Raw genomic sequence first — 27,859 nt, 5'->3', positions numbered from 1 at the left:
TTGCTATCGTCTTTGGGAGATTCTTCATGAGTGAGACCACAAAATCCCTGGATTTTAATCCAGCTTTAAAGGTTGTCAGCTGTACCTTGTCATCAGCTTCGTCAACCTCTAAAGTTTCTCAAGTGAAACGCTTCACGTACGACCTCAAGGTCTCCTTCTCCCCTTGCCTGATGGTAAGTAAGTGGTCTGCTGGCCTCCTTGGGCGCTATCCTCCGACGAAGTGGCATACAAAGGAATCGTCCAACTGTTAGAAGCTATCGATGGACGATATTGGTAACTTTGTGAACCACTCCCTTGCAGCTTCTTTGAGTGTGATGGAGAGAGCGGCAGAGTATTTCATCAGGAGGCTGTTGAAGGCCTAGAGTTGTCTTGAAAGTGTTGAGGTGGTCCAAGGGGTCTTTCAGTCCATCAAACGGTTCAAACTGAGGCAGGCGAAATTTCGACGGTACTAGGCATTCCAGGACGGCCGCCGTGAAGGGTGAATTCGTCGTTTTGACCATTCTGTCCAGGCTTCGATCTGTCTTCTCTTTTATGGCGTTCCTTAACTCGTCCATCTACTTTCTCATTTCCCAGAGGAGATCCGAGCTTGGTCCTTCTAGAGTGGCTGGACTCCGACGGTCACTCCGTCTCTAACTATCTCCATCATCTTCCTGATTGGTCCTGGACCAATTTTCCTCTTGCTGAAGCCGTAGCCTCATCTCCTGGTTCTGTCTGGTAAGTTCTTCCACGCTAGCCGTAAGTGTTTGGATTTGCAGGGCTAATGTTGCAGAATCTTGGTTGGACTCCATCTGAATTTGGGAATTGATTGGAACCACACTTTCAAATCTAGGTGCGAAAATGTTGTTTCCCACAAACGGCGCCAAATTGATGAAGTGTAAATCATCAGTATTATAGGTTCGTCTAGATGGAGCTGAATCGTCACTATTCCTGCAAATGTAGAGTAAAGGTTCTCCTTAGGTAGTCACTGGTGTGGTGCTTGCCACAACGTCTCCGATGATAAAGTCAGTACATAGAAGCTTTTGGGGAGATTAGAAAGCTTTGAATACCAAAGATATCTATATTAAAGTATTTTTGGGTGTGTGTGTATGTACCTTGTCTATCTCTGATGAATGTGTATATATAGCTTCATAGTTTCTAGCCGTTGGGGCCTTAATGGTGGCTTTAGTGCTTCTCTTGTAACGCCGTAGAGCTTATTAATGCGGGTTTTTATGAGCCTTCAACAGTCTGTCAACAAATTGGTAATTGTCCGAGGCATTGAATCTTCTTATTAATGACTCGCCAACCTTTGTCCATGTCGTGTCAAGGTGGACGAATATATTTGGTGAGGTCGTCTGTGAAAAAAGAATTCCTCAATCCCATCAAGTTGTTTAACAACTCTACCAAACGGGGCCTTGTTTTCTATGAGTGCCGGTCTTGCTTGTTCAAGGCTGGACCCCATCTTAAAAGTCACAGCCCATCTTCTTTCCGCGTAATGACGGTTCCACTTCTGACTTCTCTTCTCAATCGTCTCGTCTCTTCCTCTTATTGTCCACACGCTATTACATTTTTTTCTCCCTCTTGCTCTTCAGTCTATTATTACCTTCTTCATCTATCTCTCTTTCTCTCTCCCTCCCTCTTCCTCTTCCTGACCTCCATTATTGATTGCATCTACCTATTTGCTGGCTACTACTCCTACAGTAAGTGCAATCTAACATGCCTTTTTCTTATTATTATTATTTTTTTGCCTTTTCCTTTTCCTTTTATTTCTTGTCTGAAGTAATAGTTTAATTAGCACAACGAAAGACAATAAGCTCTTCCATCTTTAGTCTCCTCAACTAACAAAGAGTCAAAGACTGAGGAAGAGTTGTACTAAAGAAAATCTTTTTGTTTTCTTTGTTCTCATACATATTAATTTTCTTCTCGCTATGCTCACATTTTCTTTTTCTTCACCACTGCACTCGTTGTGAGTTCTCTTTCTTTTTCTTTAGGCTATACACTCTTGGCTACTCTCTCATTTTCTTTTTTAGGATTTTTTCCTCTCTCTATAAAGGACTCTTAATCTTAGGCCAAAGTCATCAAATTTTTTGCAATGCCATCTTTAATACTCAATTTCCTATTCCTTTGTGGATAATGAATACATTACTTCTTTGATAAATAATAGACTTTCCTCTTACTCCAAAAAATAACATTTTCTTCCACACACAAAAACAAAAACAAAAAATAATTAATTAAATTAATTTCTTCTTCTTCAACAAGGAAACTCAATTAGCTTTCTTAGTCACAATTGGAAATTTGAGGCAAATTCTCAACATCTCAAATCACGCAAAAATAGGAGTTTTATGCACTAAGTACAACATTTTTTTTTATAAAAAGTTTCTTCTTCCATTTTGGGCTGAAACCACTCAACAATACTTGTATGGTTTACCAAATGCTCTAAACACTACTCTTTACAATTACAGCTCTTATCGCAAAAATTTTACAAAGTAGAGCTTTGAGTAAAGGGAGAGTCGTGATCAAATCTCAACATAAGAAAGAGGATGGAAAAGATTTGAAAGAAATGGTATTTGAGAGAGAAGAGAAACCATTAGGAATCCCATAGAATGAGGCAAGCATATTTTGTCTTTAGATTTTTTTTTTTTTTTTAATTGCTCGCCAACATGCGTCAACATGGCATAAAAAACATTTGAATGAGATGTAAAATGAAAACGGTTATATTTTAGAATTACTTTTGAATAATAAATGCTAGCTTCTGAATTTGGTCATGGCACATGAAAGCGGATACAATTTATCCATGGTATACATTGCGAACGTGAATATTATTGGAGGAGAGGACTAAGCTAATTAAAAATTTATCAAGTAGGTGATTTTTTTCCCAAAAACAAAAAAGTAGGTGATATTTTGTTGGTTGGGTAGATCGGATGGGGTGTGACTTTGTCTTTAGTGTTTTGTCGTTTCTTCTGATCACGGGTTTTGATATGTGAAAGTATGGAAATTTTGGTATGATATAGTTAGTTTTGAAACAATATTATATATATTTTTATATATTTTATTTATTTATATATATTTTTAATTTTTAAATACATGTATCAAACCTTCTTTATTTAGTCATGAATTGACGCGTTAGTGAACATAAATTAAGATTTAAGAGGGTGGTTGATTTGCTTTTGAATAAATTTCTCACCGTCAAGCTGGCAAATTTGGCTAGAACAAGCTTTTTTTTTTTTTTTTTTTTGGATAATCACTAGAAGAACAAACATTTCCTTGCCATATTTCCAAAAAACAGTTTCTAAAATACCTGTTTTCTATGAGTGCCGGTCCTGCTGGTTCAAGGCTGGACCCCATCTTGAAAGTCAACAGCCCATCTTCTTTCCGCGTAACGACGTTTCCACTTCACTTCTCGATCGTCTCGTCTCTTCCTCTCATTGTTCACAAGCTATTAAATTTTTTTCTCTCTCTTGCTCTTCACAGTCTGAGTCTATTATTACCTTCTTTATCTACCTATTTGCTGGCTACTACTGCGTGCACTCTAACACGCCTTTTTCTTATTATTATTATTTTTTTCTTTTTCCTTTTTCTTTTATTTCTTGTCTGAAGTAATAGTTTAATAAACACAACGAAAGACAATAAGCTCTTCCATCTTGAGTCTCCTCAACTAACAAGTATCACTTTCGATCATGTTAACAAATAGTACAGCCCTCCCTCAGTCTTTGACTCTTTACAGACTTCAAAAAACAAAAAGGATAAATTTAGTTTGATGTCTTCCATTAACAGGAAGATAGACCAGTACGGAAAAGTAGCTGAATAGAATATTATTTTCTCTTCTAGGATTAATATATTAGGTCCAATTTCGTAGCCTGTGATACAACCGAAAGAGCCACCTTCGTTTATCTATTGTACATGTTCAGTAGTTGTTACAACATGAAGGGATAGATAATAACAATTGTTGAGAACTGATACTGATACAGACAGTTTGCAAATATGATTATTATATTTTATTATAAATTTTATCTGAACTAAATTATATCTGATTTTGATATTGTATTATTTATTTATTTATTGCAAGGAAAAAGAAATATGGGTAGAGAGAGAGACCAATTTTGGGCACATGCTGTGAAAGTAAATGGTCGTTTCAAATGTAATTTTTGTGAACAAGATTTTCCTGGAGGCGCATCAAGGATTAAAGCACACTTGGCCGGAGTTCCAGGTCATGACATTAAGGCATGTAATGCTGTGCCTCGAGAAGTTCAAGAAAAAGCTCAAGCATTAATTCAAAAAAAGAGAGAAGCTCAAGCAACTCAAGGGACCAACAAAAAACTTAAAAGTGCATCAACCTCGGCTTCAAAATTAAAAAATAAGGTGAGAAAAATTGTCTCTCAAATGATTATCTAGTCCCAACTCTATACATAGTTGTTTATTTCTAACAATTCCAATACTTTTTAGGATAAATATTAGTACACACTGGTGGTTGCACACAACCCTACAAACACTTTTTGCACTGAAATTGTGACTTTAGATTTCAGTGCAAAAAGTGTGTGTGCAACAACAGGTGTGAAATAAACATTGCTCTACTTTTTAACCCTTTGCAAATATTTTCATACTAATTTCTCTTTGTAGGGTGAGGAAGAATATATGGCTGAAATTATACTCAATGATGTTGTGGACAGACTAATAGCACTTGCCATTGAGCATATCAATTTTGAGTTGAGTTTCAAGGAGGATCTTCTTGAAACATTATTCAAGATTAAATTTGTGTTAGGTGATGCTCAAAAGAGGCAATCAAGTGATGGGTCTATGAGGATATGGTTAAAGAATCTTAGAGATGTAGCTTATGATGCCGATAATGTGCTAGACAAGTTTAGCTATGAGAGTTTTTGGCGAAAGGTACAAATTCAAAATCAAATGATGGGTCAGGTATGTAACTTTTCATTATGCACTCCTGATGAAGTTAAGGTCACCAAACAATCATTGGATAAAATTGTGAATGATGTAGCTGACTCTGGTCTTAGAATGGAGTTGGTGAATTCAATCCCCAAAATTAGCTTGGACATGAATATAGACTCCCTCCTTGATGATTTGGAAGTTGTAGGAAGAAAACACAATATTGAAAAAATAGTAAACTTACTTATCAATTCAAACAATCAACAGGTTATCTCGGTTCTCCCTATAGTGGGTATGGCAGGTTTTGGAAAGACAACTTTAGCAAAACTTGTGTATAACTATGGACGGATAAAAGAACATTTTGATGAACTAGCATGGGTAAATGTCGGAAAAAATTTTGATGTTGAAGAGATATTAAGAAAGATTCTTGACTCTCTTAGAGAAGACTCTAGTTATCATTTAGCATATGAAGGAGTACGAAAAAAATGTGCAAAAATTTTGTGGGCAAAAAAATATCTTCTCATACTTGATGATGTGCAGAATGAAGATTCTAAGAAATGGGATACTTTAAAGGGTTACTTATTAGAGTTTAATTCTAATACAGGAAATAATATTGTTGTTACAACCCGTAGTGATAATGTGGGGCAAATCATGAAGACACATCCCCCACATCACTTAGAGAAGTTATCAGAAGATGATTGTTGGTCTATACTGAAAAAAAGAACATTCATAGATGGAAGAACTCCATTAACTTTAGATTTGGAGGTTATTGGTAGGGAAATTGCTAAAAGATGTGGAGGGGTTCCATGGGTTGCAAGAGTTTTAGGGGGAACAATGTGCTTTCAATTTGATAAAAACAAATGGCTGGAGATTCAAAATAATAAAATTTGGGATTTGTTGGATGAAGATAATAGTGATATGTTTCCTGTGCTTAAGTTATGCTTTGATCATCTTCCAACACCATCTTTAAAACGATGTTTTTCATATTGTGCAATATTCCCTAAAGATTATGACATGAAAAAGGATGAAGTAATTCAGTATTGGATGGGTGAAGGGTTCCTACTAGCTAAAGAAGCTAATATGGAGATGGAAGATATTGGTAACATGCATTTCAATATTTTGTTGGCCACTTCGTTTTTCCAAAATGCTAGAAAGGATGCCTACCGTAATATTATTAGTTGCAAAATGCATGATTTGGTGCACGACTTTGCACTCTCAATTTCAAAATTTGAAACTCTAATCTTGGAGGGAGATTCAGTGGATGATGGTAGTAGCATACAACATTTATTTGCCCGAATTGATGGCAAAACAACACTTAGTGGAGTTGATTTTACAAAATTGCGCACGTTAATTTCAGAAAATTTCAACTTTGATATCATGTTATTGAATTTTAAATGCTTACGCGTTTTAAAATTATTCGGGGTAATGGAGTTGCCAGATTCAATTGAGCAATTAATACATTTGAGGCTTCTTCAAATCTCAGACTCCTCAATTGAAGAATTACCAAAATCCATCACCAAGCTATACAATTTGCAAACTTTAAGAATTGAAGGCTATGTAGGAGTGCTTCCGGAAGACCTAAGCAATTTGATTAACTTAAGACATATTCATATTAATTATATGTGGGAAGATAATTTAATGGGAACACCTAAAAATATGGGGCGGTTGACTTGCCTTCAAACATTGCCAGTTTTTGCAGTGGGTCCAGATGAAGGTTATCGAATTAAAGAATTGGGATGTTTGAAGAATCTCAGAGGAGAAATAAACATATACAATCTAGTGACGGTGGAAGATGGGGAAGAAGCCAAAAGTGCAAAATTAAAAGAAAAGGAAATATTCAACTTGGGATTATACTGGAAAGATAGAGGTAGTCGTTATAATTTTAGAGCAGAAGAGGACAGGTGTGATAAAGATGAAAAGGTGTTGGAAGGCCTCCAGCCTCACCCAAATTTGAAAAGCTTAACAATCGAGTTCTACAGAGGAAAGAAATTCCCATCATGGGTTGGTTTGTCTTCGCTATATCACAATTTGATTCAGATCAATTTGAGATATTGTTGGGAATGCGAAGAAGTTCCCACTCTGGGGCAATTACCCTGTCTTAGGGTTCTTGAAATACACGGAATGGGGAAGGTAAGAAGTATAGGAAGTGAGTTTTACTTTTACAGTGATGGGAGTTACAGAAATACTACTACAATATTTCCGGCATTGAGAATACTCAAATTGGTGGGGATGATTGCCTTAGAAGAGTGGAAGGATGCAAAGGAGTTGACAACCGCAGATGAGGTGTTGTTTGTGTTTCCTTGCCTTGAGGAGTTGACAATTAGAGGGTTGACTCAACTGAGATATTTGCCAGACTCACTGCGCACCTGCGTTTCCCTTCAGAAGTTGGAAGTAGAGTATTGTCCTAAGCTGAGGTCATTGCCAGGTGTCCGGTGGTCCATAATAAGGTGTGGTATTGAAGACCCACCCAGTGTTGCATATTTGGAGAATGGGGATTGTCGTCTGCCTTCTTCTTCTACTTCCTCCATTCACCCCTCCCTCCAAAAGCTCAAATTGTGGTCCTTACCCCACTCTCTCCTAGACCAAATTCAATACTTCATTGCCCTTAAAATTCTGTGGATACAAGAATTTGGTGAGATGGTAGCTTTGCCAGAGGGGTTGGCCAATCTTTCCTCTCTTCAACAGCTGTACATTGGGCATTGCTGGAACATGGTGCATCTGCCCACGGAGGAAGCCATGCGACGCCTCACCCAATTGAAAACGCTGATCATTTATGAATGCCTCAAATTTGAAGACAATGAGCGGATCAAGATTAGCCACGTTCCATGGGTTAAAATCAATGCTTCTCAGTAAGTCTACTCATACTACCCTACTATTTCCTCTTCTTTTGTTCTCTTATATTCGTAATGGGTGAGAGTATTCCGGTATAAATACTTAATTGGACCCGATTAACAAAATATATATAAATACTACAATTTGGGTTAATGATGGTTCTTCAAATAAATAGTACAAATTAATCTCACTAACCCTTCTGCTTACACTTAATAAATCCAATTCTTTTTTTTCTTTTTTTCTTTTCAATTTATGAAATTATTTGCAATCATTGAATTTTTCTGGACATTGGGAAATTTGGAATATTGAATCAATCACTGTTAGAGCTGTCCACATACTCATTATTTCAATCAGCATTTTGATACTGTAAGAGTTCATGGATCAATTCTTTTACTTACAGCTATCTAAAACTTGACAGTAGATTTTATTGATTTGCACTGGGTCATAATTGCTCTGTTTATGAGGGTGGATTTATTGTGGAAAATGGAGCTTAGTTGCATAAGAATGAGAAATTGGGTGGGTGAAGGTCTTGCTGAATTTTCATTTCATGTTTGGGTTGGGGGGTCAGTTTTACAGGGGACATGAAATTATGTGATCCCCAGTCCTACTAGTGCAAGGAAAATTTAAATTAAAATTTCAGGCAGCACAAGGTGTTGATGGTTTTAATATATCTGTATATGGTTTTTACCTTTTGAAGGGACCAGCCATATTGCAAAGATTTTGACGACGACGACTAACTCAGAAAGATGGCAAGAAGTTTGCATCTGGAAAAATAATTAACTTGATGACAACTGATGCCCAGGCACTTCAGGTTTTCTCTCTTACCAGTTGCATTATGTGTACATAATTTACTTCATAATTGGTCATTTACAAAACCTAATTCAGTTCAATGCTGAGTAAGTCTATTCATACTACCCTATATCCTCTTCTATTCTCTTATATTTGTAATGGGTGGTAGTATTCCTAGTATGAAAAACTCTACTCTTCTTCTTTAATCTTTGAAATTTTCTGCAATTATTTGCAAAAAGTCACTAAAAGCATAATATAATTAAAATTTTTGTGCTTGCTGTCATTTGGCTTGGTTCTACTTAAATTTTTGTCTCTGCAAATTATCACAAACACTTAAAAATTTGTTAAAAGTATAGTAATTAAATTTTTTTCCTGATTGTTAGCAATTGTCTGGCTTCTTTTCAAATTTCTATTTACCAGACTATTTTCTTTCATCAAATTATTACCTTATTATTTTTCAAAATTGAAAATTTCTGTAAATTTGGAATTTTTAAATATTGGATTCATCACTATTAGAGCCTGAAGTCCACATGCTAATTCTTGGCCTCTGTGTTTCTTGAAACCTTCACTTTTTGTTGTCAAATAGCTACACCTGGTTTCTTGAACTGATACTGTGATAGTTCATGAATCAGTTCTTGGCAATAGATTTTGATGATTTGGGCTGGGTAATAATTTCTATATTTATTAGGGCGAATTTATTGTTGGAAAATAGAGAACTATATAAGAATGAGAAATTAAGTGGGTGAATGTCTTATTGATTTTTGTTTCCATGTTTGGATTGAGAGGTCAGTTTTACCGGTCCATGAAGTTATGTGATTCTCTGTTCTACTAGTGTAAGCAAAGTTTAACTCACTTTCTTATAAAGTTTCAGACAGCACTGAAGGTGTTTTATTATTCTAATATATTTCTATTTACGTTCTTTTTACCTTTTCAAGGGACCTGCCAAAATTAGAATTTTAAGGCAAACTCATGAAGCACAGAAATGTTTGTGTCTAGGAAAAATAACCAACTTGATTAGAACTAATGCCAAGGTACTTAAATATGTTTTCTCTTTTACCATTTGGGATTTGTATATCAAACTGGTGTGTGTGTGTGTGTTATAGAGTCACTGCGTTTGTAGCCAATGTGCATATCTATATAAGCAAAACTTTTAGTCTATGTAAAGGCATGCAATGTCAACTCGAAATGTGTGTTCATATGTAACCAAATAATGTATAGATTGAGTCCAGTCAGATTGATGAATTGTAGTTTGACACCTTTTGATAAGAAAGTCATTGATAGCTTAGCTTGAGCAGTGTGGAATGTCCTTTGCTTTGACGCTTTTAGCATGGATATGACGAACTAACTAAAAGTTCAAAGAACTAAAAAGTTAGGATGTTAGAAAGCTAACAAAAGTACAAAACTAACAACACATGGATTCTCATTATTCAAAGAACTAAAAGATTATTCAATAAGTTAAATATCATTGTTCAGCTAGAGGAAAAAAAATTTCATGGAGCTTTAACCCACTTTCAAGCCAACCAAAGAGTTGAATATCTGTCATTTCCCCAAATTAATGGAAAAATGTGCAAAGGGGAGTGGTGCTGAGTAGTCTAGGATTTCCCACATTCCAAATATCTATTTTGACGAATGTTCGAAGATCATGTATATTATTAAGATGGATGACCAGTAAGTTTTCTCCGACCTTATCCCCATTTCTTCTCTTATACTCTCCTTTCCTACAACATTGGAGTATTTTCATAATTTCTCCAAATTTCTACCTTTTTTCTCTTCAGTTTCCGCAAATATATTTGTTTTTGGCTATCTTATAAATCAATAAATTTGTTTCCTCAATGTGCAGTCACTAGGGACAATTGTCTATTATGTTCAGCTGAAGGAAATATTTAATTAATTTAGGGAGTTTTTATCTAATCTCAAGATAATGGAAGTATATAAGATTGTTAAGTTTTCTCAAATCCTCTCTTCTCTTCTAATATATGAAGTACTAATTCAATCCAATAAGTATATATCATTCATGCCAATTATCCACTCTTCCCTCTCACATTTCCTTCAACATTTTCTAACTTTTTACTTGGTATATGTTCCATCTTGATATTATGATATATGTAGTTTTCACATGTCGATATCATTGTATCAATGTTGTAAGCCACAGGTAGCACTTGGTTCCAATGCGATTCCTTCATTGAACTTTGTGAGTTCTTTCAATCTCATCTTCTTCTCATTTGATTTCTTTCTTTCACAACCCTATTATGAATCCTTTCTTTTCGGTTCTTTTTCTTACTTTCAATTTCTTTTGCTAGTTACTAAATTTGTTGTTCATATACTTTACAGGTTTTGGTTATCCTTCATTTCCAAAGTAGTGGCCATGTACTTCAAGAAAGGGAAAGAGTGGTCCAGGATTCACCCTGTTCCAAATATCCAGAAAAAGTTTTGGTTCCTATTCTAAGCTAGCTCAAAATAATCTAAAATTGGTATTTTCTCTCAAATGTTCTTTTTCTTAACTTGTCACTTTGGAATAGACTAGTTTTTCTTTTTTTCACTTACCATCTTTCTTGTATACTTATTTTATTGTGATATCACTTTTATTTTGTTTCAAACTTGTATTTTAATGTAGTGCAAGTGTGCAACATATTTTGCTGTATTGTGTATGTAGACCTTCAAATTTTTGTTTAATTCAATCTCTTTATTTTTTTTTTAAGGAAAATTACACTTTACCACCCTAAATTATACCCTAGATTACACTTTACACCCTAATCTTTTCGAATGCATGTTTTGCACCCTAAACTATGACCGTTGTTACACTTTGCACCCCAACGTTAAGTTTGCCGTTAACTTGAATGGAAATCTAAATTTAGGGTACAAAGTGTAATCAAGAGTATAGTTTAGGGTGGTAAAGTGTAATTTCTTTTTTGTTTTTAAGGTATTGAGAATAGGGGCAATTGGACCTTTTTACATGATATCATACTTTTCCATCCAAATTAACGGAAAACTTAATATCGAGATGCAAAGTGTAACAATGGTCATAGTTTAGGGTGCAACATGTGCATTCGAAAAGGTGCAAAATGTAATCTGGGATATAGTTTAAGGTGGTAAAGTGTAATTTCTCCTTTGTTTTTTTTATTAGTTTTATGTATAAAATTCTCTTCTACTTGTTACCATTGCATTGACTTCACTCTAATGTTTTGACTTGTCCATTCTCTAATAAGTAGGCTTTTTATTACAAATTTTAAAGGTCAATATCATGTTAACCCATATGTGAGAAAATGTTGAATATATGAGTATGGCCTCTGACATTACTTTAAGTGAACCTGGAATTTTAAACTCCCTCGTAGTTTGTTAATGTCATGAATTACTTTGATGCTATTTTCAAACTTGAGAAATAATTGATGACATAAATTATTTTAATGTTGTTTGTTATGGTTTCCTAACTTGAAAATTTAATGCCGGTGACTTCAACAGCTTATTGGATTGTAAGGTAGACACCTATAGTCAGTCTTTTTACTTGTTGGATGTCATTAAAAAGTATTTAACTAAAAATCATTTGCACACCTCTCTATTAGAAAATTTAAAAATACTAGCATTGATTGGGGTTTTCCATCTCTTCTGGGTTTTTTTTTCTTTTTCTTTTTTTTTTCTTGAACCTTTACATTATTGTCTCTCTCAACAGGAGACATTCTGGTGGTTTCTCTAGATCAGGCAAATGGTCAGAGGATAGTTCCCAATATCTTAAGCATAAGGTGATGGATCTTTTTGTATAAACTAACACAGATTGTATACTTTCATTATTTTTAATAAAATTTGGATTTGTGACTTATAAGGAGGAATGATAAATTAAAGTACTCTATGTTTAGATACTTATGGTGAATACTGATAAAAGTAGTTTAAGCTACCACAGTGTGAGATCTTTGGGATCTTATTTAGAAAAAAATATGCAATTCTGGAAATCAGTTATCTTGATGGGATGACAGTGACCTATAAATTTTTTAACTTCTTTGGACCTTTTAATCTGTTTTTCTTGTGTCTACCAGAAATAAAACTGCAAACATCTAATTGGCTTCATGTTCTATTGCAGGATCTCTTGGTCAAGAATCAGCAGAAGGTGTGCACTTCCCTCTTCTGTGTTCATACTGCATAGGGTGCTATTTTTAGGCATAGGTTTTAATGTTTAAAAATAACTTGGAGAAACAGATAAGTCTAGATTTTTTAAGAATAGGTTTTTATATCATTGTTCTTGAAGGGTTTAGGTTTTTGTTATTATAAATGTCTTGGGGCTACCTTAGCTTTATTATTGTCCAAAGATACTTCTTGTTGAATACTGATAAAAGTAGTTTAAGCTACCACAGTGTGAGATCTTTGGGATCTTATTTAGAAAAAAATATGCAATTCTGGAAATCAGTTATCTTGATGGGATGACAGTGACCTATAAATTTTTTAACTTCTTTGGACCTTTTAATCTGTTTTTCTTGTGTCTACCAGAAATAAAACTGCAAACATCTAATTGGCTTCATGTTCTATTGCAGGATCTCTTGGTCAAGAATCAGCAGAAGGTGTGCACTTCCCTCTTCTGTGTTCATACTGCATAGGGTGCTATTTTTAGGCATAGGTTTTAATGTTTAAAAATAACTTGGAGAAACAGATAAGTCTAGATTTTTTAAGAATAGGTTTTTATATCATTGTTCTTGAAGGGTTTAGGTTTTTGTTATTATAAATGTCTTGGGGCTACCTTAGCTTTATTATTGTCCAAAGATACTTCTTGTAAGGAGAGATGGGTGATAAGTCTAAGTTTTATTTTGTAGATTGGGTAAAAAAATGTTCTTCATTAAATGAGGGAGGTTTGAGGATCCGTAAATTGAGTACTTTTAATAAAGCCTTATTGGACCATGGAGGTGATCAGTGGTGAGCTTGTGGGAGAATATTAGAGCAGGGCAGAACTCCTTTTCAATCATCTGAATTTTCTAGCAGGGGATGGTTCTCATGTTCATTTTGGTATGACCTACGGTGTGGGGATTTTCCTTTTAAAAAGATCTCTTTCCAGATTTTTTTGTTGAGCAATGCAGGGGATAAGGAAGCTTCAATGGCTTCTTATTGGTCATTGAAGATGACAGAAGTGGGTGTTGGAATCCTCAGTCTTCTTAGTTGTTACAGGACTGGGAACTAGAGTCAATGGACAATCTCTTTAATTTGTTGTATTCTAATTTTTGTCTCATCAAGAATAGGAACAGTTAGTATGGAGGTTGTTTTAATATGGAACTTTTAAAATTCATTCGAATTATGAGAGGGTCTAAGTGCAATTCCCATGGAGAAGCATATGGGTACTAAGGTGCCTTGGGTAAAGTTGCTTACCCTGGGTAAAATTTAGATTTTGGACAATCTTTAGAATTGAAGTATTATGCTTGTTAATTGGTGTTGCATGTGCAAGAATAGTGGAGAGTCAATTGAACGTCTTTTACCCCATTATCCTTGGCACGAGATATTTGATCTTTTGTGTTTGCATTATTTCAAGTAATTTGTGTTTTGTCAAAACTGTGCAACAGATTTTGGAATGCTAGCAAGGAAGATGCATCATTGTAACGGACCAAAGATACAAAAGCAATTCTACTTATAAAAAAAAAGATACAAAAGAAATTCTGCTATGTGTTTGGTGGGCCACTTTGGAAAAAAAGGAATTAAGAACTTTTGAAAGTGTCAGGCATCCTAATCATGTTATTGAACAATTTTTTTAAAACCCCTGTATGATTGGATGACTAACCTAGGTAGCGTCCCTTCATCCTCTTTTCTGGACCTTATAGATCTTTTGAGTCTTAGATCCTAATTCTTTTTAAGAGTGTTTCATTGCACACATTGTATTTGAACATTCTCCTCTCTTGAATATAATTGTTTTACTTATAAAAAAAATAACTTCAGAATATGATTGCTACAAGTCGCATTATTATGTACCTTATCATTCACGTATGACTACCTTTTTTTTTAATAAGTACACCTGTGGGTACCTTCTTTTGTTGCACATATTCATGACTCTCTTTTATTTATTTATATGTTTTACATTGCAAGCAGGCAACTGGTAACAGTGTCGTGACTGTTGGATATGTTATGAAACCTTCTCGTGAAGAAGATTTTGCTAAGGTGAGCCCTATATGAATAATGTAGGTATTTTTAGTGGGGGAAAAAAGCAAGAATTAAAACTTTGTGAGTTTTTTCCCCCTCATATGATACGTATACATATATGAAGTTAACCCTTAGAACTTGTTATGAACTGAGAGATTTGCCAGAATCACTGCACACCTGCGTTTCCCTTCAGAAGTTGGTAGTACAGGAATGTTATGAACTGAGGTCATTGCCAGGTGTCCCATCAGTTATTCAACACTTGGAGATAACGCACTGTGGTATTAATGAACTACCCAACGGGCTACAATTCTGTGCATCTCTTCAATATTTGAAGATTGAGGACTGTCCGAATCTGAAATCAATTCCAGATTTAGGAGAAGTATTTCGTTCTCTTATTAATTTAAAACTTAGCAACTGTTCTGATCTAAGACTGACGCTTTCGCGGAGAGGGGGCCGCTTAAAGACTTCGGTAATCGGTGGGTTTATTGAAGAGATTCTGCATTATCCTTTCATTCGATACTTGCACGCGTCCCTCAAAAGGCTAAAATTGCATGGGAGTCCTACACTTTACTCTCTCCCGAACGAAATTCAACTCTTCACTGCCCTTGAAGAGCTGCGGATACAGAACTTTAACGGAATGGAAGCTTTGCCTGATTGGCTGAGCTGTCTTTCTTCTCTTCAAAAGCTGTGTCTTTACTACTGCAAAAAGCTGATGTATCTTCCCATTCTACACCTCACCGATTTAAAACATCTGCACATTGCTTATTGCCCCAATTTAGAGAAAAGATGTGCAGAAGAGAGCAGCGCAGAGTGGTTACAGATGCCCCATATTCGAAACATCAAAATCAATGAAAAATACATCAAAGGGAAGGATTCTGAGGACTCTGAAGACTTTTACGACTATGACGACTCTGACGACTCTGATTATGATAGAGTTGATTAGTAAGTGTACTTATTCCTAGACTACAAGTATATTCCATTTCCTACTCTTAAATGTCACATCTTAATATTTTAGGTTAATTATAAATAAATAAAAAATATTTTAGATTAATGTTTCTTGAATTAATTAATAGAAATTTATCTCACCAACCCCTCTGATTACTGGAATGTTGCAAAAAATCTTCAACTTTGCACTTCAAAAATGCATGTCGTCCTGGCAATTATCAGAGCCTGCTTTTTGTCCATTTAAGATAACATACTTACTCGTACTTTTTCTCAGCATTTCTTGTAACCTTCACTTCTTGGTGTCAAATTGATTATGTCCATTGATGAAAACATACTCATTCTTTTCAATTTCATGAGCTGGAATTCTAATATAATACATGGACCAGTTCTTGTTTCTAGGGCTTTGTATATGGAAAATAGATTTTGTTAATTTGGGCTGGGTCATAATTCCTATGTTTATTTGAGTGAATTTATTGTGGGAAAGTGGAGTTGGGTTGCATAAGAATGAGATTAGACATTGGGTGGGAGAAGGTCTTGCAGATGTAAGTTTCCATGTTTGGGTTGGAAGGTCAGTTTTACTGGTCCATGAAGTTATGTGAACTTATATCTGGACTAGAAGTATATTCCATTTCCTACTGGCCCCCAATTGATTTACGTAATTTTTTATTTTTAGAAGGGCTATTCTTAAATTTCACATCTTAACATTTTAGATTAATTATAAAAAATATATATTTTAGATTAATGCTTCTTGAATTAATTAATAGAAATTTAACTCACCAACCACTCTGATTACTGGAATGTTGCAAAAAATCTGATCTCAGCCAATGCTCATAAAATTTGTTAGATTAATCCATTCATGATAACATACATACTCATTCTGTTTCTCAGCATTTCTTTTAACCTTCACTTATTGGTGTCAAATTGATTGTGTCCATTGATGAAAACATACTCATTCTTTTCAATTTCATGAGCTGGAATTCTAATAATACATGGAGCAGTTCTTGTTTTTAGGTCTTTGTAAAAGTTGGAAATAGATTTTGTTAATTTGGGCTGCTGGATCATAATTCCAATGTTTATTTGAATGAATTTATTGTGGGAAAGTGGAGTTGGCTTGCATAAGAATGAGATTAGACATTGGGTGGGAGAAGGACTTGCAGATTTTTGTTTTCATGTTTAGGTTGGAAGGTCAGTTTTACTGGTCCATGAAGTTATGTGATCCCCAGTTCTACTAGTGGAAGCAAAACTTAAATTTCTTATAAAGTTTTAGAGAGCACTGAAGGTGTTGATGGTTCTAATATATTTATATATTGGTTTTAGCTTTTGAAGGTTTCTAACACATTTAATTTTTTTGGCTAAATCATGAAGCTTGCAAGAAGATTCCATCTTGGAAAATAACCAACGTCCAACCGATTGGGAGGGAATCAATAGATTCCTTTTTGAGAGCGATTCATCTTGATAACAACTAATGCCAAGGTACTTCAGCTCTGCTTTCACTTTACCATTTCAGTTGCATGCATATAACTTACTTCTTAATTAATTGGTGCTTTGCGAGATCCAATTCGGTTTATATATATATGGATAGTGACTGGGTTCTGTACCCATTGTGCCTATTTGCATAAACAGAATTGTTAGTCTATGTAAAGGTGTGCATGTCAACTCCATATATGTGTTCATGTCACCAAGACAATGTATAGAGTTAGATTGAGTAGTCAGATCACAGAATTATGGTTTGACACTCTTTGACATGAAAGTCATTTTGTGCATCAGGTATTATTATAGCTAAACCTGAACAAATGTCCTTTGCTTTCATTCTTTTAATTGCTAACATGTATATATTAAACTAATTGCTAGGAGCATGGGATGTTAAAAAACTAACATGTGGACACTAGGGACAGCATATCTATTGTGTTCAGCCAGAGGAAAAATTAATTTACTTATGGAGTTTTAATCTAGCCGCAAGCTAATGGAAGCTTATAAGATTTGGTAAGTTTTCTCAAATCATCTCTTATATTTGAATAATTAGAGTACTAATTCAATCTGATAAGTATATCATTCATGCCAAAAAGTTTAACAATTTTCAGATCTTAATGGTCAAAAGTTTAAAATAATCTCTACTGTTTTGTGTGGTGGGTGAAGATGACACACCATTAGCACCAGCTGCAGTGGTTGAAGTTGCCTGCTGCCTTTTCTATGATTTTCATGGCCTTTTACTGGTTGATTTACACCCGGGTATCACCTGCGAGGTTTCTCTGTTAATTATTCAGAATCTATGAGCAAATAATTAAAGATAACAACAAATTATAAAAAAATAAAATAAAATAAAAAATTGGGAGAAGAGAGAATGAGAGAGTGAATACAATATTTGCAACACTTTTAAACCTTGAGTAAAAGACTATGAAGCCTTTTCTTAAGTCCATTAACTCTCATAAAATTAGATTCAATTAAGGTTTTCCATCTATTTTGGTGTTTTCTTCTTGTAAGCTTTACATTAATTTCATACCCAACAGATGACCATTCTGATTGATCTAGATCATGCAATTGTTTGGAGGATAGATCCCACTCACTTGCATCTATGTTGATGGACCAGTATCTATAAACTGACCACGTTGTTGAAACATTTTGGCAACTTCCATAGCAATTTAGAAAAGGCAAGACGCAATAAATGTTAATATCTCATTGAAGTGCCTGGTTATGCATAACTTTGCTAGTTTCTTAATTATTTTATATTTATTTTATTTTAACAAATTGGTAAGTTGTGATTCTTGTGAATGAGTTGGATGTTATTGGTTATTGAGGATGCTAACCAAAAACAGATCACATAGATTCAGGTTCTACTTGGTTTAATATTTATTTTTTGAAACTATAGACAATTAATGACCACTTAAGTCTTGAGATGAAACCTTTGGTGCCATTCATCACAGATGAAACCTTTTGCCAGTCATAGTTAGTCCCCACAAGAGATAAAAGGAGCCTTAGAGATCGAGGACTCTATTTGGATCTTCCATGATTGTTTTGAGCATACTTTTGAAATAGGCAATCATACTTCTGGTTGACTCCTATGTTTTCATTCCTCTATTCTGTTTTCCCAAGGCTCTTTAATTCATGACATAATTGTACTGATGTCATGTGTAGGCAAATGCAATTGAGACAGTATGCCTATTGTTTCCAGCTGGCGGAACAATTGATTATAATTGCAAGCTGATGAACAGAGGAGGAATGTATATACTTAATATTGAGAGAGCAATTTTCAAGGACAAGGAGGAAGCTGGGGTTGGGCTGATAATCAGAATTGCACAGGGACTGCTTATAGCTGTGATGAGTAAGAGAAGTTTGTTTATGAATCCAACGAAATTGAGGTGATTGTTGCTGACTGCTGATAGAGTGCTGAGTTTTGCAAACTATCAAATATATGAAGGTACATATGATCTGTTTGCGTCTGGGAAAATAATCAACTCGATTCAACTGATGCCAAGGTACATATGATCTGTTTTTTCTTTACCATTTGGGATTTGTATATATAATTTACTTCAAACTGTATTTATATAGTCAGTGTGTTCTGTAGCCAATGGGCATATCTTCATAAACAAAACTTTTAGTCCATGTAAAGTTGTGCATGTGAACTCCAGATATGTGTTCATATGTCACCAAAACAATGTATAGATTGAGTACAGTTGGATTGATGAATTGTAGTTTTACAATTTTTGATATGAAAGTCATTCTGTGTGTCTAGTATTGTTATTCCTTAGCTTGAACAGTGTGAAATGTCCTTTGCTTTGACGCTTTTAGTTGTTGACATGGATATGACAAACTAATTGGGACCCTAGGATGTTAAAAAGCTAACAAAACTAACAACACATGGATTCTCATTGTTGAAAGAATTAAAAGATTATTCAATCAGTTAAATATGTTGCCTTGATATGCAGGCACTGGGTACAGCATATCTATTGTGTTTAGCTGAAGGTAAGAAGTATAGGAAGTGAGTTATACTTTTACAGTGATGGAAGTTACAGAAATACTACATTATTTCCGGCATTGAGAATACTCAAATTGGACTGGATGCCTAGATTAGAAGAGTGGAAGGATGCAAAGGAGTTGACAAGCGCAAGTGAGGTGTTGGTGGTGTTTCCTTGCCTTGCGAAATTGTTCTTATTGTACTGTAGGGAACTGAGGTATTTGCCAGGTGTCCCGTCAGTTATTCAACACTTGGAGATAATAGGGTGTGATATTGATGAACTACCCAGTGGGCTACAATTCTGTACATCTCTTCAATATTTGAAGATTGACTGTCCAAATCTGAAATCAATTCCAGATTTAGGAGAAGTATTTCATTCTCTTATTAATTTAAAACTTAGCAATTGTCCTGATCTAAGACTGAAGCTTTCGCAGCGAGAGGGCTGCTTAAAGCCTTTGGTAATCGGTGGGTTTATTGAAGAGTTGGATGCTTTCCCGATTCTGCGTTATCCTTTCATCCGATACTCGCACACATCCCTCAAAAAGCTAAGATTGCATGGGCGTCCTACACTTAACTTTCTCCCGAACGAAATTCAACTCTTCACTGCCCTTGAAGAGATGCGAATACAGAAATTTAACGGAATGGAAGCTTTGCTTGATTGGTTGAGCCTGATAGGTTGAGCTATCTTTCTTCTCTTCAAAAGCTGTGTCTTTTCTACTGCAAAAAGCTGATGTTTCTTCCCATTCTACACCTTGCCAATTTAAAACATCTGCACATTGATGATTGCCGCAATTTAGAGAAAAGATGTGTAGAAGGGAGCGGCGCTGAGTGGTTCCAGATTTCCCATATTCCAAACATCAAAATAAATGGAAAATACATCAAAGGGAAGGATTTGGAGGACTCTGGAGACTTTGACGACTATGACGAATCTGAGTATGTAGAATTTGACGACTCTGAAGATGATAGAGATGATTATAAGTGTACTTATACCTGGACTACAAGTATATTCCATTTCCTACTCTTAAATGTCACATCTTAATATTTTAGGTTAATTATAAAAAATATATATTTTAGATTAATGTTTCTTGAATTAATTAATAGAAATTTATCTCACCAACCACTCTGATTACTGGAATATTGCAAAAAATCTTCAACTTTGCACTTCAAAAATGCATGTTGTCCTGGCAATTATCAGAGCCTGCTTTTTATCCATTTAAGATAACATACATACTTGTACTTTTTCTCAGCATTTTTTGTAACCTTCACTTCTTGGTGTCAAATTGATTATGTCCATTGATGAAAACATACTCATTCTTTTCAATTTCATGAGCTGGAATTCTAATATAATACATGGACCAGTTCTTGTTTCTAGGGCTTTCTAAAAGATGGAAAATAGATTTTGTTAATTTGGGCTTGGTCATAATTCCTATGTATATTTGAGTGAATTTACTGGGGCAAAGTGGAGTTGGGTTGCATAAGAATGAGATTAGACATTGGGTGGGGGAAGGTCTTGTAGATTTAATTTTCCATGTTTGGGTTGGAAGGTCAGTTTTACTGGTCCATTAAGTTATGTGATCCCCAGTTCTACTAGTGGAAGCAAAGCTTAAATTTCTTATAAAGTTTTAGACAGCACTGAAAGTGTTGATGGTTCTAATATATTTATATATCAGTTTTAGCTTTTGAAGGTTTCTAACACATTTAAATTTTTTTGGCTAACTCATGAAGCTTGCAAGAAGATTCCATCTGGGAAAATGATCAAGTGGATGATAACTGATGCCAAGGTACTTGAGGTCTGCTTTCTCTTTACCATTTCAGATGCGTGTGTATAACTGACTTCTTAATTGGTGCTTTGCGAGATCCAATTCAGTTTATATATATTTGTATAGTGACTGGGTTCTATACCCATTGTGCATATATATATATATATTTATTTGATAGGTAATAAAATTTTTATTGATAAGAAAAGTACAATGAGTTTATGATAGTAAACTCATTGCAAAAAAACGGGTACAAACAAATCAATGGGAAAAGCTAACAAAATTAAGAAAATTAGACAAAGCAGTACAATGCGTAAAACTCCAAATACGAGATCACTCAAACAAAGTCCTAGTTAGCAAAGACTTCAACAGGTCCACAGCTCTTTCAATGTCCTCAAATGTTTGAGCATTGTGTTCCTTTCAGGTTAACCACATAAGATACGCTAGAACCATTTTTCAAACATTTGAAGATTGAATCCCCAGCCAATTCCACCATGCAGAAGGAGAGAGACTACTGCCTTCGACATCACCCACTGAATCCCAAACAAGGAGAAGACTTCACTTGACAAGGTATGGACAAACTTGCAATGGAGCAATAAATGATCCACAGTTTCCTCATCACGCTAACATAGGCAACACCAATTAACAAGAGGCAAGTTCTTCTTAACAAGGTTATCTATTGTGAGAATTCCACCCATTGTGCATATTTATGTAAACAAAATTGTTAGTCTATGTAAAGGTTTGTAGGTCAACTCTAAGTGTTCATATGTCACCAAATCATTATATAGAGTTAGATTGAGTTGTCAGATCACTGAGTTATGGTTTGACACTCTTTGACTTGAAAGTCATTCTATGCGTCCGGTATTGTTCTAGCTTAACCTGAACAAATGTCCTTTGCTTTCTCTCTTTTAATTGCTGACATGTATATATTAAACTAATGCTAGGAGCATGGGATGTTAAAAAACTAACAAAACTAACATGTGGACACTAGGGACAGCATATCTATTGTGTAAATGAGTACTAATTAAATCTGATAAGTATATCATTCATGCCAATTACCCCCTCTTTGCTCTCACTTTTCTTACAACATTTTATGACTTGTTACTTAGCATCTATTCATCATGATATTCTGATATATATATATATATATATATATGTGTGTGTGTGTGTACTTTTCACGTGTTGATGTCATTGTATCAGTGTTGTAAGCCACATGTAGCACTTAACAATTCTTCCAATGTAAAAGCCACCAAAAAATTTCTCATTTATCAGAGGATATTTTTCCCAATGTCAAGGATTCTTCACATAGCACCCATTTCGGAGCCTAATTTTCCTTTTGTTACCTGAGCTGTTCTGCCAGCTTTGACACGTATATGTCCTTTGTTGGAGACATTAAATTTGATGATGTTGGAGCCTAATATTCTTTTTGTAACCTGAGCTGTTCGGCCAGTTTGACACCTATTTCTCCTTAGTTGGAGGCATTAAATTTTGATGATGTTGGAGCATTTGCAGAGGAGCTGTAGTAATTTTTCATCGTCTTAAGAACTGAAATTCTAGAACAAGAACTGCTACTACTTGTCTGCAATGATGGAGGTGCTCCCTTTCTGTGGAAAGCTAGATGGAAGTATCCTGGAATGGTTGTTGAAGCCGGATGTTTTGTTTCTTACTGGTTGCTTTGCAAGGGATATGGAATCAGCAAGAGTGGTCATTGGTAGAAGATTGTTCATAGTCCAAGAATCACAATGGAGGGAATTTAAAATTGATTCCAATGAAATTGTTTCATAGAAATTTGTGAGTTCTCTCATTCTCGTCTTTATTTCTTTTAATTTCTCTGTTCCAAGAAAACCTATTATGAATCCTTTCCTTTTGGTTCTAACATTTAAGTTTGCATACTCTTTACTAAATTTGTTGTTCATATACTATTTACATAGTTTGGTTATTCTTCAATTAGCAGTCATGTACTTCAACACAGAATGGTCCAAAATTTTCCCTGTTCCAAATATCTAGATTAACTTTTGATTCCTATTCTATGCTAAAAATAATCTAAAATTGGTAGTTTGTGTGCTAATGGTTACTCCTACTTAGTTGGGTACTTCTTCTAGCTCTGGGAAATGACTAAGATTCAAGTACTTAAAAGAACTCTTTGACTACTTTTTAGTGTACAAGGATTTTAAGTGTACTATTCAACAAATGTTTTGTGTAGCTTGTAGTGATTCCTATTTCAAATTTAAGAATGTAAATGGCAGTAGGCAGAGTAGTTGAGTTACAATTAAATTACCATATTTCCTATCCACTTGTTTTAAAGTGATTTCCCGTCAATTTTTGTGTCAAACTTGTATCTCTATGTACTGCAACATATTCTATTGCATAGCATATGTAAACCTTCAAATTTTTGTTTGAAACAGTTCCCTCAAATTTGTTGGATTTATTTTTACCTAGGAATTCTTGTCTACTTCTTACTATTGCATTGTCGTCACTATAATGTTTTGACTTGTCAGTTTTCTAATAATAATGGCTCTTATCGAATATTAAGAAACAGCATTTTGTATATGCTTTGGTCAAAGTCTGATTTCGTTTTAAAAATGAAAAGCTAGAACCATTTGCTTTCTCAGTCTCTCTATATATCCACCATCTGGCTATCACATCTGTTGCATATGTTTATCTGAGGACTCAATATGCCTGCTAATTGCAGCCAGGAAACAGCTATAAAGTTCATATATATGCTTATGTGCACAAATGCATGTATTCCAGAACCATGCAAGAATCCCATATGCCAATTCTTGAGCATCATTCATCTCTCTTAAATTTCTCTCTGTTATAGGAGATAAAAGGAGCAACAAAACCAACATATATTTGAAGGCATAAATACACTGTGAAAATGGCTCTACTTGACTGCATGCAAAGAAATGGTGACAATACTAAACGTCCTACCAGCCCCTCTTTGAAGCTTCTCCAAGCTAATTCCAACCATGCCATCATGGTTTAAGCATCCTACATAAACTTGTGTCTTGGTCCTGGTGGTAGAGAGGTTTCTGGTACATACTCAGACCATCACTTTTAAACCATACATAGCATTTTCAGCTTGGTATATTTGTTAAAGGCTTCATTTAATCTTGAATGAAAATTCCATGACTTGAACACACTTTTTATAAGGTTCAAAGTGGTTGCTACCTCCTCATCTCCTACATTTCGAAAGGATCTTGACCCAGAAGGAACAAGTTTATCATTACAAGAAATTAGTTCCCACCAAATTGAAGAAGGCCAAGAATTTGACATGCTCTCAGCTTGAAGAAACATAATCAGGATTTTAGCACCACACCTTCTTGGGTTGTTAGGTTGGATGATGATGAAGATGAAGAAGATGCTGAATTTTTTGGAGTCCCAGGTTATATGTTTTACACCCTTATTTTGCTCAACACATTTGTTCCGCTTTCTCTTTATTTATTCATTTACTGCTTTTGTGAGGTAAAATGGAAACACTCCAACATGGTTCCTAATTCTTAATGCCCCTTATCATTTGATTTTCAGCATTTGAATCAAAGCTGGCTCCTGCAGGGTACAAGGAAACCACTAGACATAATCCAAGAGCAATACATAAGAATTTTGGGAAGCATGTTTTGGAAAGCATTGTCAATCTTACTATTAAAAAGAAAAACAGATGCCTACAAATCTTAAAAGGACATTAACTGAAATTTTGGCATCAGCTTTTGCCGCGGTATCAAAAATTCAAAGTGCTTTCCACAAACCTATTCTGTCTCTGTTGCTACTGAAAGAGGAAAGCAAGATAATAAGCGTGAGCAAATATGGGTAAGGTTGTTTCAGTAGAGTAGCTAATGCATAAGCGTGAGCCCAGGGAAGATGTGCTTTCTCCAGTGATATCCAAGGCAATGAATCCAAAGGGAACTCCTGGTTATATGGATGTGGTATGAGAGACACTGCGACTTTGCTCCAACATGAGGAATTGTCCAAATACACGGGCCACGGCTATGGGTTCAGTTAGAAATACATCGCCCATGCCAATTTCCACCCATGTGCATTCAGCTAAAGACTCACCATCACACGCTCGGATCTCAACCAATGCTCATAAATTTTTTTTTTTTTTTTTAATGTCAATTTTGATCCTGAATGTATATGGAGACGTGTTAATGAGCTTCAATCAGTGTTTGACTTCCATCTATCGATACTGAAATCCATCACCATCTGACATGCATGATCTGATACTAATTATTCTATTGAAATTCCTTTGTACAGTCTGTGGTAACCATGGGTCAAATTTATGTCGATATTTAGTTATCTCTGAACAGGGCCTTGACCATGTTATGGATTCTGTGTGCTATGGTGTAATTTCTCTTTTTGGTATTATAATTCATATCTCATGTATATTTCTCGTCTGCTTTTGCAGCCTGTAAGTTGGAAAAAGTCCAAACTGATGTGTCGAATGTGAATATCTCCCTTTATAATATAGGTCAAAGACTTGATTTAATGCATTGATAGTACTAGAATACTAAGTCAATTAACTGCCATTGTGGATTTGTTATTTTGTAAGTGTTACTGTTATCAATCTCATTATTGCCAATCTTAGTTGGTTTAGCTTATAACTCGTGCGACGCCTAAGAGTGGTAAGATGATGATGGTTGTATCATGTAAAACAGGTTTATGAGGCAATGCGAGTGATCAAACCCTACCAATAGCTGGGCCTAGCACTAGGCCTGTAATGAATTATTTGGATCTCAAACCAATCTTACTGGGTACCATTCATTTCATGATGAAATGATTATGTAAAATTGGCTATGTTTGCCTTCAGCATATTTGTTGCTTATGTCATCTTTATTTGATTTTATTTATTCTTTTTTCCTATGTCCTTATGTTTTTATCTTTAATTATTATTATTTTTAATTTTCTAGCTAAACACGCTCACCTGGTTTTGGTTTCTAAAAAAAGTATTGAATTTCATTCATGTAGTGAAATGTTAAAAACTGATTTCTCTTTTGAATAGTACTCATGATTGTAGCATTAGTATATGAATGAAACTGGCTTTGGTATTTGTTGAATTTTAAATAAAATATCTAAGAATAAGAGAATATGAGAATGAATGAACTAAAATAAATATTAGTTATTTTGTGTCACACCATCAAATTTGATACAACACATTTGTTTTTACCCTAATGTGAGAAAAAAAAAATAGAAAGAAAAGAAAAGAAAAGAAGAAGAAGACAAGAAAATTGATATACACATATTTCATGAATACAAATGTATAAACACATATTAGTTATTTTTATTTCCTACCATAATCCAGGTTCAAGAGATGACAGACGACAGACGTATAAACACATATTTCATGAATACATGCCTTCTTTCCCTTCTTTTTATTTTTTTGTTTTTTGGGCAAAGGGGGTGGGAAGATTCTTTACCTTTATGTTATATTGTTGTAAGATCCACTACACATTTCCTTCATTTTTCAAACAATTTAAATTGTGTAAAAGAGATTATTTTGAAAAAAAAAAAAAAAAAAAAAAATCTTACCAAGTGCATTAAACTCCTACTTTATTTTTCAAACAATTTAAATTGTGTAAAAGAGATTATTTTGAAAAAAAAAAAAAAAAAAAAAAATCTTACCAAGTGCATTAAACTCCTACTTTTGCGTGCTTTTGGCGAGGTCATGGTAAACAATTTTATTTCCAATTTATTGTTAAGCACACTAAGGGCCGGTTTGTTTATGGGTGAAATTATAGAGGGGGAGAAAAAAGTGGAGAAGAGGGTGTTGGGTTGGGGGGAGAAATATGGGTGGAGGAGTTTTCTCCCCAAGCCAACCATTTAAGAGGAAAAAGTTTTTTCCCCAATTTGAAGAAAAAACTAGAGAGAAAAGTGGGAAGGGAGTGGGTTTGATGTGAAATTACCCATCTACCATTCCCTTTATGTATTAATATTGTTTCTTCTTTTTTTCCTTTTTCTTTTTTCTTTTTTTGGAAATGTCACCACTAATACTGCCTCTTTCTTCTTCTTCTTCTTCTTCTTTTTTGCCTATTTCCAGGTATAGTCACACATTGATTGGCTCTTTTTTTTTTCATATGAAACTCAACATTTTTTTTTATCATTAGCTGTTTTTTTGGCTAGATGTTTTATTAGTTGTGTTATTTTTTAGTGATTAAAAAAATCATTTTTTATTTGATCTAAAAAAAATTATTTTTTATGTATCAGGGAAATAAAAGTAAATTTATATAAACTACATTTTCTTTCCTCTTACTTTTCTACTCAACCAAGCAAAAGTGTTTTCAATCTCTATATTTTTCCACTCCCTCAACCAAACAAACAGAAAATGATAAAAGAGGAGTGGAAAATAGAAAAGAAAATGAGTGAGAAGAGTGTTTGGTTGGGAGGGGAAGGGGAGAGAGAAAAATGATGGGTCGCTGAACTAATAGCCCGGATAAAGAATACTACTTTTCTAAAACAAATTTGAAGAAGTTTGCCAAGCCACTTTCACTACTAGCACCAAAACACTCCCAACGTGACACACTCTCAAACTAAAAATTATAGGCCTTTCTTCAACCATCAGTTTTCTCTAATAACAATGGGGTAACAAGCAGTAAAGGTACTGGATGATCAGTAACACGAAAATTGATGG

At 34.7% G+C, this 27,859-nt stretch overlaps 1 protein-coding gene across 19 annotated transcripts; it reads left to right on the top strand.

The window, feature by feature from the left end:
• The first annotated feature begins 1,529 nt into the window (after positions 1-1,529).
• LOC111984571 (putative disease resistance protein RGA3) lies at positions 1,530-25,720 on the top strand. 19 transcript variants are annotated; one of them, XM_065765341.1, is made up of 19 exons: positions 1,530-1,676; positions 4,043-4,335; positions 4,594-7,706; positions 8,387-8,500; positions 9,269-9,311; positions 9,414-10,669; positions 10,810-10,949; positions 12,146-12,215; positions 12,999-13,025; positions 14,533-14,601; positions 14,748-15,525; positions 16,894-17,001; positions 17,380-17,511; positions 18,661-19,001; positions 21,206-21,261; positions 21,662-23,028; positions 24,059-24,272; positions 24,391-24,622; positions 24,766-25,487. In XM_065765341.1, exons 2-4 carry the CDS (start codon positions 4,054-4,056, stop codon positions 8,424-8,426), a joined length of 3,435 nt encoding a protein of 1,144 aa, XP_065621413.1. In that variant the 5' UTR covers positions 1,530-1,676; positions 4,043-4,053; the 3' UTR covers positions 8,427-8,500; positions 9,269-9,311; positions 9,414-10,669; positions 10,810-10,949; positions 12,146-12,215; positions 12,999-13,025; positions 14,533-14,601; positions 14,748-15,525; positions 16,894-17,001; positions 17,380-17,511; positions 18,661-19,001; positions 21,206-21,261; positions 21,662-23,028; positions 24,059-24,272; positions 24,391-24,622; positions 24,766-25,487. The 19 variants fall into 19 exon arrangements, 18 of the variants coding, with proteins under 18 accessions (XP_065621413.1, XP_065621416.1, XP_065621415.1 ...); XM_065765344.1 differs by lacking the exon at positions 9,269-9,311 and having other exon boundaries at positions 10,631-10,669; XM_065765343.1 differs by lacking the exon at positions 9,269-9,311 and having other exon boundaries at positions 10,625-10,669.
• Positions 25,721-27,859: the final 2,139 nt, after the last annotated feature.

The sequence above is a fragment of the Quercus suber genome, unplaced genomic scaffold, assembly GCF_002906115.3.
Source record: "Quercus suber isolate HL8 unplaced genomic scaffold, Cork oak 2.0 scaffold_622, whole genome shotgun sequence".
Classification (NCBI taxonomy): domain Eukaryota; kingdom Viridiplantae; phylum Streptophyta; class Magnoliopsida; order Fagales; family Fagaceae; genus Quercus; species Quercus suber.
Note: the sequence above shows the minus strand (reverse complement) of the source record. Positions and strands in the feature narration are given on the sequence as shown.

What these genes read in the sequence shown, in the direction of transcription:
- LOC111984571 (XM_065765344.1), top strand. Translation starts at nt 4,054, where the DNA reads ATGGGTAGAGAGAGAGACCAATTTTGGGCACATGCTGTGAAAGTAAAT. An exon ending in CTTCAAAATTAAAAAATAAG is followed by an intron (nt 4,336 to 4,593) that starts GTGAGAAAAATT and finishes TTCTCTTTGTAG; the next exon opens with GGTGAGGAAGAATATATGGC. An exon ending in GTTAAAATCAATGCTTCTCA is followed by an intron (nt 7,707 to 8,386) that starts GTAAGTCTACTC and finishes TACCTTTTGAAG; the next exon opens with GGACCAGCCATATTGCAAAG.